General features: G+C 43.3%; 1 protein-coding gene across 3 annotated transcripts; it reads right to left on the reverse strand.

The window, feature by feature from the left end:
• Nucleotides 1-1,739: 1,739 nt before the first annotated feature.
• On the reverse strand, nucleotides 1,740-11,947 carry CTXN3 (cortexin 3). 3 transcript variants are annotated; one of them, XM_084780549.1, is made up of 5 exons: nucleotides 11,903-11,947; nucleotides 10,827-11,455; nucleotides 7,868-7,951; nucleotides 6,960-7,038; nucleotides 1,740-2,901 (listed from the first exon to the last, which is right to left on the reverse strand). In XM_084780549.1, exon 5 carries the CDS (start codon nucleotides 2,800-2,802, stop codon nucleotides 2,560-2,562), a length of 243 nt encoding a protein of 80 aa, XP_084636675.1. In that variant the 5' UTR covers nucleotides 2,803-2,901; nucleotides 6,960-7,038; nucleotides 7,868-7,951; nucleotides 10,827-11,455; nucleotides 11,903-11,947; the 3' UTR covers nucleotides 1,740-2,559. The 3 variants fall into 3 exon arrangements, with proteins under 3 accessions (XP_084636675.1, XP_084636674.1, XP_084636676.1); XM_084780548.1 differs by lacking the exons at nucleotides 7,868-7,951; nucleotides 11,903-11,947 and having other exon boundaries at nucleotides 10,827-11,793; XM_084780550.1 differs by lacking the exons at nucleotides 7,868-7,951; nucleotides 10,827-11,455; nucleotides 11,903-11,947 and adding an exon at nucleotides 7,173-7,228.
• Nucleotides 11,948-13,070: the final 1,123 nt, after the last annotated feature.

Here is a 13,070-nt window from a genome sequence, read left to right on the forward strand (position 1 = left end):
GTTAATCTCCTCCATAACCGAAGTTAAACATGTCTTATGCCTGCTTATACTTTAAAATGTTTCTTGGAGGGAGATGTGTTGATGTAGTAAAACCTGGGTTGTCTTGAAGGACATAAATCATGGACTTGTAATTTAGAGCTCAGACTACAAATGCCATTGCCATGTTTTTCTGAATAAAAAAAAAAAAAAGCAAATCTAGAGTGACCTTGGGAAAGACTTTTTTCCTCATCCTGAGATACAGTTCTACATGAGAGTGGTCAGCCGAACTCATTATAAATATCTTGTAAGATAGGCAATGCTGCCCTGCAACTCCTGCAACTGGAATGGAGGGAGAGGGAGGGCTCAGCTGACATTTTGAGGATGTGCCTCTCGCCCCAAGGAGCTGAGAGTGATTATGAGTGAGCATGTGTCACAGGGGATCAATTGACTCTGAAGAGCCCACATCTCTCATTGCTTGTGCATTCTTGCCCTGGACCATCGTCTGGTGGGAGCGGGAACTCCGTGAGGAAAGCAGAATGAGGAGTTGTAATCTGGACAAGAAATAGAGTGGGAAAGAAAGGGAGAAAGGCTATAAGAGCAGGCTTGGGGAGGCCCAGTGAGCTTAGAGGCAATGTCTGGGCTCAGAGGCATCAAAAGGGGTGCATAGATATTCTTGTCGATTTACCTTATAGAAATAGAAGTTAGGGCCGGCCCTAAGGAAGGGGGCAGAAGCTGAAAGTACTGCAAGGTTCTTTGTACCATTTTCTTCTCATGAATCTACAATGACCCCCACTATCACCAGTGGGTACCCAGACCCACCTTTGCCCTTCATGAGGACAGCTACCTCTCTCCACTGTCTACTCCAGTCAGGCCCTCTCAACCCAAATGTCCTCACTCAACACTATCATCTCCTTATTCTATAGCCTGCTTCCCTCCTCTTCTTCAGCGAATACTTCTACAACACCTCTCCTCTGTCCTCATAGGTCAAGTTCTAGATTTTGTCATAATAATAACTTACACTGCATGAAGCTTTGTACCAAGAGTTGAGCTATGGATTACCACATGGGAGTGACTGTCTCTTGAGACATTGTCTCCACTGATGGTTTTAGCTCATATCCACCATCGCTACCCATGTTTTATCTTCTGGATCATGGATCCTTAGCTCAAATCTATAGAATCAAGCTTTAGGATGGAAAAACCACAGGATATCTCAAGGAGACACTGAGGAATTTGGAGAATGTCAGGTAGAATTCTGAGAGTTACTCTTTATTTGCTTGTCTGTTGAAGATGGGATATCATGTAGTCCAGGCTGGCCTCAAACTTACCATGAACCTGAGCCTGCCGTTACTTCTAGATTCTTCCATGTTGTCTAACCGATTCTTATTCTGGTCTTGTGAGGCATTTATAATAAAGATCAGAATGTATATTAAACTCCCCAGATGATTCTGAGGTGTCATCTCAACAATGGGTCACAGACTTCTTCCTCTTAACTATCTCCCCAGCCTCGTGACATTTCCACGTGTGCATATTAAGAGTATTTGTCTCCCTCTCTTGGACCCGTGCCCCTCCATTTCCTATTCCCTACGCCCCCTTTTAGAATAGGCTGCATCTGTGCTGGACAGCCCATAGGCACCCTTCATGAAACGGAGTGAACAAGATGAGCTATCCAGCTCTCTCTTATCTTTCAGGAAGATGCTACCCATTCTGTACCACACACCATCAGCACCACTTTATATGAGTAAAATGAAAGGATATATTACTGCATCTTGAAAAGTTTTATTTAGTAACTATCTGCAGGCATAAATCCATACTCCTCTTACATAGTCTTCTCTCTAAGCAATCATATTTCTTTAAAAAACAAAACCCCTGCAGTTGTGCTTGTAATCCATTAGTTCCATCAGAAATGTAAAGACAATAAATTCAAATTATACATCAGTGCATCTAAGTGTGTTAGCCATGGACATACAGAGATTAGGCCTAGTAGTTTCAAAACTCTGTAAACCTTGAGTTTGATGTTATTTAATAATGAAAATGGTAGAATTCTCACCCAGAGTTGCCAAGTAAATAACTATATTTCCTAAGCCGACCATTGCTTCCAAGTGCTCCTCGCTTTGGGAGAATATAAGCGCCCACTTGTGGTTGTCCCTGCACTGGCTTCCTTGTTCTGCCCAGGACCTAAATGTGCACAAAGTGAAGTGAGAGGCATGACGAGAGTAGTGTCTTCTTGCCTTGGTCCTCATCTCAGAATGGATTTTCTTTAGTTGTTTTTTCTCTGCTCTGATCACGGAGTGCTTCATTTGATAGTGAGGTCTACATGAGTGTTAGCGCTATTGATTTTACAATCAGATCTTCAACAATATTCATGTCTGCATGCTCCTACCTGGGAGCTGGTAACATAAACTTTCCACGATCCTCAAATAAGACGCTTTTAACACGCTGGTATAGTTATGAAATAATGGATCATTACCCTAAGGCTGAATATGGGTAAAGTTTGATTTGTTAAGAACGTTAACAAGAAGGAAGCTTTGCTCAGACATAAAGCACTTTGCTTCCTTTGGAGGGCAGCGTACTGTGTCCCCGCTAAGCAAGGGCATGATCAAACTGCCCTTTCTCTAGACCTTCAAGCCCATCAGCCCAGGTCGAGGTTGGCATGCTCCGATATGGGTCTAGAAGAATCCGGAAGCACCTGACGATAAGGATGCCCAAAAAAATAAACAACAAAATCACAAAAACGAATGCTGTTTTCTGTTCCAGAGACATGGTAGAATCTGATAAGTTCCCAAAGGGTACCAGGGGTGAAGGGATGGGCTGTCCTCCATCCATCGTTCAGGGCATCCAGAGCACAGTATCTCCCGGATCCCCTTTCTTCCATCATCAGTTTGCAGAGATCATGGTGGCTGCTCCCCAGAAGGGCTGAGCTATCTTCAGAGAGAAAGAAAGGAAAGGAGAAGATAACTTTCAGAATGGAACCTGGTTTTCTAGAATCCCAGCCACACTTCTCAGATACAGTCTGTAAGCCGACTTCTGTCTACACTACCGAGGCTTAATTCTGTATAAGTACAGAGAAGAAGATACCCCCTTTGCACAAAATTGCCAGATTGTCCTCAGAATGGCCACCTGGGACCAGGGGGGACAGGCAGAGAACGCAAATCTGACAGAGAAGTTAAGAAGCATGCAAAACAATGTTGATTACAGCGTGTGCTGTTAAATTAATATGCAATGTCTCTGCCCAGGACACTTTTTGTTTCATTTAGTAATATTACTCTCACACCATCATAATAACATTACCAGTCAATGTTGAGCAACACCCATGGGCCAGCACTGTGATACACATGACATCAAGAGTCATAAAAGTAAGGACCTCTACAACTCCAACAACAGAAACTAAGACCAAAAATATGTATAATACAGAAACTCCCGAGGCAAGCTTTGGACTCTGGGCTCTGGATTCTGGTTTGCTGCTAAAAAATGTGGACCTCAGAGAGGTCAGTGGGTTGTGAAAATGCATTCAGAATTGCCTCCATATCTCTCAGCACTGTGATAAAGATGAATGTCTGTGGAAGTCATTTGTAAAGTATACAAAAATGGAAAGACAAAAAAAGTATTGCTTCACTTCAGACAAAACTAAAGGAAAGACTCTGCTTTCTGTTGCCTGAGCTGAGCTGAGGGGAAGTATTAAGACTCCTAATCTATCAAGGATGGTGTTTTATCTTTATTGTTCAAAAACAAAAACCAGGTTCAATTCTCAACCCTGGGAAGTACCTAGAGAGTTGAACAAAGGGGAATTAATTTGATCAACTGCACCTAAAAGGACAATTCTCCCAACAGTGGCTTCCTATTACCACCATTCCATTGAGGGGGAAAGAGGGGGGGGCGGGGAAGAACACTATTACATTTTGATATTAAAAACTGAAGCATTTATATATTGCTATTTGCCTTTAAAGACAAGTAATAGAACACACAAAGATCATTAAAAATCTTCAGGTACTGTGCTAAGTCAAATATGGATGTTGTAAAGAAAACCATACATACTAGGCAAGACCATATAGAAAGTGATATGACATGACATACTGCTTATGATTTTTTTCTCTGTAAGATAAAAAATATAGCAGAGTGGCTGGCTATAAAAATTAACACAGCTCCAGAGAAATTAATTTCAGTGAAAGTCAGCAACCAAACACAAAGAGAAACTATGACCTAGCCGTCATCACAACCCTATGTCAGTCAACTTGGGTCATCACTATTAGTACGTCATTAGTCTTCCGCATAACAGAGTGCATGCAAGTTGACGAGCCAACAAATATAAATAAAATCCCTGTTTCAAAACAAGTTTACAAAGGGAATACCTACCAGTGTCTGAGAGGATGAGGTTAGCAGTTTGGGATACTGGATCTTTTTGTGGCTCTATCACTTTAATTTTTTTTTTCTCTTGGATGCTGGAATGCTTGTCTCATTTATGATTCATGCTTCTTTTGAAGCAAGGTTGAGGCAAGAGTTAACTGTATTTTAAAAACAAATAAGCCCTTTAGAACTATGGGAGATATTGATGGATTGGGTTTGGCTTGAGTTTGCTTATTTTAAAAGCATCCTTCAGCGTTGGGTGTTAATGCTCACTCAGTCTGGGGAAGAAGAGGTCAGGAGAGTAGCTAGAGCCTCCAATGCAATCTCCTTACCACAACAGACTAGGACCATCTGCAACCACTGAAAAATATCCACACCGGACTTAATCACTCCAAGTATAAAACCATTCAAGGGCAGGCACAAGGGAGAGCCATGTGAAGGTGGGTGAGCACGTCTCTGCTGTCCCCGACACGTCCTCTCTTGCTTTTTCCTGTCCTATCGGCTCCCCTCCCTGTTGCCCCTGCCCTCCTTGCCATTCTCTAGAACCAATTTGTGTCTAGTTTTCCTCTGCTCCACCAAATTAAGTCATAGTATTTTCTTTTCTCAACAGATCTCAGTATGCATTTCTAGAAATTTTTTAAATGAAAACAGCACACAATCCCAAAAGGAATGTAGGAAAAGACAAAAGAATTAACTATGTAAATTTACAAAATTAAGGATATCTGGGATCTGTGAAGTCAAGTCAATCAGGGGGACCAGAGAGAAAATCCATAGGCCTGGGACATGAACCTCAAGCTACAAGATGGCTGACCAGAGCAGCAAAGCCTTCTTTAGCCACCAACCTCTCTTTCCTACTGCTGGTGTCTGAGCTACAGAATCTACCTTGACACTCAGAATCCATTTTCTTTGACCTTCTCAAAACAGGGCAAATGGCGATGATTTTGCCCTGGACCAGTGCTGTGTACTTCTCAGGCCCTACGCATAACTCAAGACCACAAGCAGGTTCACTGTTCATTCAGTGTCTGCAGCAATGAGAAGCCCCATGGGAATCCCGAGGGGGTAGCCTCATCCATCCTCAGATTGCCTTCCCCTCATCTCTTCAGTCTCCTGATGCTTCACTTCTCCAGGGCTAACCATGACAATGCCTTAATAATTGGTGATGATGATGATGATGATGATGATGATGATGATGATGATGATAATAATAATAATGGCGGCTATGGTGATTTTACTACACTCTCCTGGTTAAAAGGCAAAATGCAGCTGGCGATGCAGTTCACAGGCAGATCACCTAGTATATGTCAAGCCCTTTTCTGTCCCTAGCACCACCCCCACCAGAAGATAGAGGGTGGGGAGAAAAAAGAATGGAGCAAGGGAAAGAAAGAAGGAAGGAAAGAACAAATGCCCGAAGGAACAAAGAAAAGGAAGGAGGAAGGAAAGAAGGAAGGAAGGAAGGAGAGAAGGAAGGAAGGAAGGAGGGAAGAAAGAAGGAAGGAACAGAGAACAATGGGAAAAAGAAGAAAGAAATGAAAGAGGAAAGGAAGGAAGAAACAAAGGGAAAAGGAAGGAAGGACCAAAGGAAAGGAAGAAGGAACAAGAGGGGAGAGAAAGAAGGACAAAAGAAAGAAAGGAAAAGGCAAGAAGCAAAAATCTGGTTAATTCTCCTGTAAAGCCTGACACCTTCTTCATGAAGCCTGCACATAGATAGAATATAGTGATGACAGTAGACTGATAGATGGGTGCTAATTCAGTAAGAAAATGCAAGTGAAAGAATTTTGAAAACTTTGTAGAACACTGTGATTTATAAACCTCTCCTCTTCCAGCATACCACAGTGCCCACATTCTTAGTAAAATAACATATTTTGATCAAATAACCAAATTTTCTTACTAACAATATCTCAGCAAGCAAGGAAAATGCGACATTACCCCCAATGAGCAGTAATTTTTCTGTAAGAACTTTCCCTGCTAGAAACAGGAAGAGAGTCAAGAGACAGGATGAAGGAGCAAAGAAGCACAGAAGATGGGGCAAAGATTCTTATGGGAACAGAGTGCACATGAGAGGCCAGGGGGAGCTGCCATGTTGCTATGAACAAATGGGCAAACGGTGGGTGGAAAAGAGATGGTTACAAAGGGATCAGGGGGCAGAAGGATCCAGAAACAAATGCCAAGTATTTCACTAATTCATTTAGAATCCATTGAAATCTCTCAAAAAGGCTGCTTAATTTGGAGCCTGCAATCAGCTAATTGGTAATTTACAAATTTAAAATGTTCCACAGCGTGTTTAAATTGAAGGGAAAAACCAGATAAAATACAGGGAATAAAGAAGTAAACCTCATCCCTTCACGACCACAATGCGCAGATATTCAGAGACCTAAATTTTTAAAAGCTCATCTTAAAGTAAGATGTCCATTTCGGTAAAAATTATTCTTACAAAGTGTTCAGTAGTATTTTTTAACTAAATAATGAAATACTTCTTTTATGAAGAGGAATAACGAATTTTGTTTTTGTTTTTGTTTTTTAATGAACAAAGACATCTGAGAGAACAAATCATTCCAGGAGATTTTGGTGCGATCATCATAAGTCTTCCTAATAGCACATGGCAGTTATTCTAAGTATAAGGAAGGACCATGGTTACTCACAGCAGTGTCCGGCCCCGGCAGGCTTTCTTCAACATGCAGAGCATCTGCGTCCTCTCTCTGCCAGGTCCAATTGTGTTTGCTAGGGAAATAAAGTCTAATTTTAATACTGAAGGCACAAAACTCAATTCAAAGATGCCATTGGATATTATATAACACACCCCCTTTCTCAAGTCAAGTTCAATGGAGTCTGTGAAAAGGACAAAGTAGTCGTACCCTGAGTTATTCTGGTAGACTTTGGCCCATCTCTCTCTCTCCTCTCTCTCTCTCTCTCTCTCTCTCTCTCTCTCTCTCTCTCTCTCTCTCTCCCTCTCCCTCTCCCTCTCCCTCTCTCTCCTTCTTCTTCTTCTTCTTAGTAATTGCAAACTGTCCTCTTTTTTATCCATCCTTCTTATAAACTACATCGTGTTCACCCCAAATCTAACTCCTCCTCTTCCTCCTCCCAGAGACTTTGGCTCTCTGGGGATGGGGTGGTCTGATGCTTCCTGGACCAGAGAGCAGTAAACGCTACAGCAGGGGAGTCACCTATGGTACTAATTTATTTTTCTGTTTAAGATGAAACAAGCATCAAATCTCATTTGACTTCTAATAAAATGGCCAACACACTGGTCAAAACAGAGTCCGAGGTGATGGAGCCTACGAACAAGGTTCTGATTTTGCTGGCTCACCTAGAACATCTCCAAGAACACCCCAGCACCTCCAGGGTCTGCTCACAGCGCACACCTCTCCCCCTCTTTCCACCTGTATGTTTTCACTCTGTTCTCAGGGTCCTCTTAGCTAAGCCCTCACAGCTCTTCTTTACCAAGGATGGCACCTCCTACTCTGCCTGCAGACACTTCCAAGGACACTTCTCCATGGCCTGTGCCTCCTTCCCTCGTAAGCAGCAAGCTCCCGAGGAGTGCCTTGCTCACCTGGGGTCACTGCCTGTTCGAGTATAGATGGGATTAAATGTCTGACCCTTTTGTAGTCCATTCAAAATGCAAGGTTCCAGCTACCTGAGGCAATGAAGGGATCAAAAACAGCACATGTCATTTAGCTGAACTGAGATCTGAGATCACTGCTTTAAAAACAAATCTTGTTTCAAGGAATCGCAGACAGTTTCAAGCCACTATGACATGTTAATAGTCATACATCTTATGATTTGAAAAGCTGGTGGTCATTTAGGTCTTCAGTTTTTCATGGCTTTCAGTGCTAATGGGTGGGGTCCAAAGCGTAATAAAACAATCAGCCAGACACTGGCAACTAGCCTTCTAGCCGAGAGGTCATTCTTACATAATCTGCCTCTTGAAGAATTTCAGCTCTTTAAAATACACTAAATCCTAGTGTCTTACATGGACACTGTTAGTGTCAACAGGCACCCTTCTCCGGCTGGAAGCCCTTGGACATTTTACCTAATTTGCATCTCATTATGCAATTTCACAAAAGGGAAAAGTACTTTTTTATGAGCAAAGTACAACTTAGAGCCACAACATCTTTTCTTATCTTATTTTTAAAGTGGCTGCAACACACTCAGCCAAGTGCACTTGATAGCTTGCTCTGTGAAAAATGCATGCAGACCCCTGACTCCAGAGCCTCCTACTTAGATCTCAAACACCATCCCTCCCAGAATGCACTGTAGTTGTTGGTGATGGGTACCACCAACTGTAGTCCATTGACAGCTCTGCCTGGCATATTCTGGGTGTTCAAAGAATAAGCAGTAGGGGTAGTGCTTTCTCTCTACCACTTTGGTGCAACACGAGATTTACTTCTAGTTTGTGTTATGTAAATATTGCACACAAAGGCATGGAGAGTTATGAATAAACTATCCAGTTAACCGAAGAGCGGCATCTCCCCTTCCCTAACTGGATGACACGGAGGTCTCATCTGTCAGCCGTTAATGCTCTGCTGCCATAGTTAAACAAGCAATGCTGTCTGTGTTTTACGTAATCCTAAACCACATAATTGCCGTGCCTGGTTTTTAAAACTTCTAGGCCAGACACCTAATTTCAAGAGTTGACATGTTTTTAAAACTAGGTGTAAACACAGGCCATCCATTGAACAAGGCCACTCATGGCTCTGTCCAGTTTACATTGACAGGAGACTTTGTCCTATGAAAGGATCCTGTGTTATTCATTTGTATTTATCTGGCAGGGTATAGGGAGACAGCTGTTTAGACAAACAGGAAGGGAGCTGGCTTGGTAGGCAGGGCTGTATTTACAATGTCTGGCAAAGACAAACTTACCTAAGGTGTTTCAGTATTCTGTAGTAGCCCCATGACTACTTCCATGATTTGCAAGAACTTAAGTAATGTATCCTGAGATTGAGGCTCAGTAAATGCAATCTCTACTCTTTATGCTACAGAAAGTTTCAGACACATTGCTACTCTCAGAGCTAAAGTCTCTCCCATACACCTCTTTCTGACACACTCACCCACTCCAGGGATATGAACCCCCAACTGTCCATCACCCCCTATAACTGTGAGTGAGCCCTCTACATGGGCTTCCTCATTAACTCAGTAAGGCCAAACCAAACAACTAACAATTTTTCAAGCAATACAATCGGTAACAGCAAGTGCCCTTGTGATCCAGTCACTGTAGAGGTAAAGGCCTGGGAATCTTTCTGAAACCCTGCATTTTGTCCTAGCACACAGTAGCCACACACTTGTGTATAGACACAGTAATGCAAAATGTTTCATATAAATTTAAATAATTCATGGCTCAGGTGATCAGCTAAGAACTCCAGGTGAAGATGTCCTGAGACTTCTGAGTGCTTCATATGTTTTAAATCCTCCTGTCCTACCTTTACTTTTGGTTGACATAAATACATGATGTATATATATCCTTCCTGTTCTAATACAACACCCACCAGTGCTTTAAAATTCACAGGTCAGCTAATGGTGAATATTATTTTATACTCTTTAAAAATATACTCTAGGATACTAGAAACCTCACAGGCAATATTTTTCTAAAAACATGCAAAACTGGTCAGCTCCAAATGTCAACAGGCAGCTTCTGCAGAATGCCTTCCCTGCTGCTTTTGCTGGAGGGTTTTTTCTCTGCTTATCCCTGCAGAGTCAGTCTGCAGGCACGGCTGCTTGGATTTTGGAGTGGACCCTGTCACTGCTGCTGTCACTTCTGGGTCATTGGGGGACATGGTTCTTTAGCCAGAGCCCCAGTCTCCTCTGTAGTTCTTTCTCAATATCATCTCCCCCTTAACACCTGCTGAGAGAGTTTTAAAGAGACTGCAAGGCAAGGTTGCAAGCCAGCAACATCAGAGAGCTAGCATGTGGTACCCAAACTGTAGCCAGGCAAGCTGAAAGCACGATCAGCAAAATGGGACTGTAAACCTCAAATAAGGAGCCCTCCGGTTCTTCCTGGTTTTCTGTCTCTTTCCTCCTATGTTTTGTAGTAGAAAAGAAATACTTAGGAACACTGCAAAAGCCTACTGCTGCCTTGTACTCATCACGCAGAGGCATCAACACCAACAAGGAGTTACTGAGCTGCGAGCCCTTGTAAACAAATCAGAATACTTTTGCTACCTTTCATAAGGTCAGGTGTTTCACAGGAAGGGAGAAACTGTAACAAGCAAACAATTTTCAAGAATAACTTACTGCAGCTTAGAAAAACGGGGGAGCCCGTTCTCCTACCTTTTTATGCAATATCAGAATCATGATAAACTTAAACATGCTCTTATCAGAAAGTCACCGTTACATTCTCATTAATCAGTAGCCAGGGAAAGTTAGTCCACGAGGGTAAAAAAATGTAACGGTCAGTCAAACTTAAATTCAGAACTTACACCCAAAAGGTATCTGTGGCTGCTTGCCTATGCATAAATTACAAAGTTACAGAAAAAGCATCTAATTAGCTCAAAGACACTGTTAAGATCGGGTACCTGGATCTGGCTGAGGAAACGCGTGGTCCATCTCCTGGTGTAAGTTACAGGTAGTTAGAAGCCTGTTCTAGTTCCCATTCTTCAAGCCGGCCAGGCTGAGTTCAGGCAGTAGACAGAGAGGTAGCTGACTGAGAGCTGCTGATGGCACACCCGAGCTCTCAAGCTGTTGTCTCGGGCTTAGAAACTTCCCATTAAAACCCGGAGCTAAAGGAACCTTCGTGTGAGTCGTCATTAGCGGCCAATACAGCTGCTTCTTTGAGGCAAGCCATGATTTCAGTTCTGCCTGAGCAACCCTTCCGAGGATTCTGCTTCAGTGAGTAGAGGCAGTATCCTAGCAGTGAGCCTGAAATCATCCTCAAGAAAACATTAACATTCAAAAGGAGTGCAGGGGAGAGCATCACTGGGCATTCCCCCTGCACCCTTTCAAAATCAAAGCCATAAATCTACCTATGCTGTGTCTTCTCTATTGATTGTTGACACTGTGCCTCTTAAGGGGATGTCAATTAGCACCTTGCAGCAACCAGCCTCCATATTGATTATGGTTTATGACCTTCAGGCCCTATTCATCCAATAGAAAGACTTTTAGGAAAGGGCACCACACAGCACTGAGGAGACTAAGGCTCCTTTCCCTAAAGAAAATAAAATGACTTTCAGAAAACAGCACTTGTGGGAGGAAGAGAAGAAAGGAAAGACTTAGAAAGAAACAAATCCTATTTGCACCATATCTGTAAATTTGCTTGTCAGCAGGTGGTCGGGTATCGTGTATCTTTGGCCAACTAGGACAGCTGTGGCTTTGACAGCCCCACCTCCACCCTCAAACAGGCCACCTGAGACCACTTGGCTTCTGTGGAGAGAGCTGTTGTCAAATTCAGACCCCAGCTGTGGGGCACAATCCTCAAGTTAATTTTCTTCACGTTTTAAGGGTGGAATTCTTGTTTTTAAGGGGGGGGGGGAAAGCCCCACAAAAACATTTCTCTGAAATTATTTAAGAACATCCTTAAGGAGGAACATCCCTTGGTTTTGTTTTGTTTAGGAAGTTTAGTTTTTGTGTGTGGGGGGGTGCATGGAGGACTTACCACTGTGCGCTCGGCAGCAACACACTCAACCACCAAGTGATAGCTACAGCATAGCAAAGCTGTCAGCTCTGCAGCCTCATCCCTGGGGAGATGACGCCATTGCTGAGCAGCCCCTGGAGACTGAGGTGGAGCTCCCACCTAAGAAGACAGCCTTATCTGTGAGAATCAGATGACCTGAGGTTGCCCCAGCCACCAAGGTTCTCAGAATCCAGGGCTGCATTTTAGGGTCCAACATTAAAATCAATGTGTGAGGTGAGTGTAACCTCAGGAAAACATGAAGGCTCTGTGCCCTGATTTTAAACTTGTTTCCTTCTCAATTAGTTTCCATTACCTTCCCTCTCTCTTTCCCTGCCCCCATTTCTCCCTCCTTCCCTCCCTCCCTCTCCCCCTCCATCTCTCATACACACACCATAAAACAATAGGACAGATTAAAAAGCTTACATAGAGCTATACATAATTCCGGTGCTGGTGGCTTCTCTGTGCTTCAGCCCACTGACACCAACTAGGTGGGGAGGGGGTGGCCTGTCTTGGCGGGGCCAACACTGTGGTGCAGGGAATGTTCTGGGCCACCCTCACTCTTGTATTTATCATTCCATAACGGGTCAGAAACAGCCTGCATTGTTGTGGCTTGCCCTGCCAAGAGGCCTCGTCTTCAGATACGGTTATAGCCTACAGACTGGGAGTCTGAAAGGCCCCGGGGCTGTCATTTAGCAACTCCACAGGCTGCGGGCTGAAATGGTCCCTATGTTAGTTAGAGAGATGAGTGCTTGGCTGATGTTCACAACACTCGTGGATGCCGATTCTTCAACACCCTGGGACAAGCTCTGTGTAAACCAACTCCTTCACTGCTCACTTAGTCTAAGTGGGTTGATGCTTTTCTCTTCCCTCTGTTCTTGCGACAAAAAGTCAGGCATTAGTCAGCGAACTCCTTCTCAAGCCTCGGACTTCTACTTAGAGCCCAGTGTAGCCATTTCTTTTGGAAGGCAAGTAGAACTTGAATGGCCCATGCGTCTGTGTTGTATGAATCATCAGGAATTCTGGAACAGTAAGAATTTCTACAATTCCGCTTAAACCGCTTGCAGCCGGCCCTATGTCTTTCACCTTTGCTATCTCTAAGCTCTTCGTTGAATTCTTTCCAAACTTTCCATCCCATTGGCTGGTTTTTAAA

The sequence above is a fragment of the Acomys minous genome (assembly GCF_964271855.1).
Source record: "Acomys minous genome assembly, chromosome: 4".
Lineage (NCBI taxonomy): Eukaryota > Metazoa > Chordata > Mammalia > Rodentia > Muridae > Acomys > Acomys minous.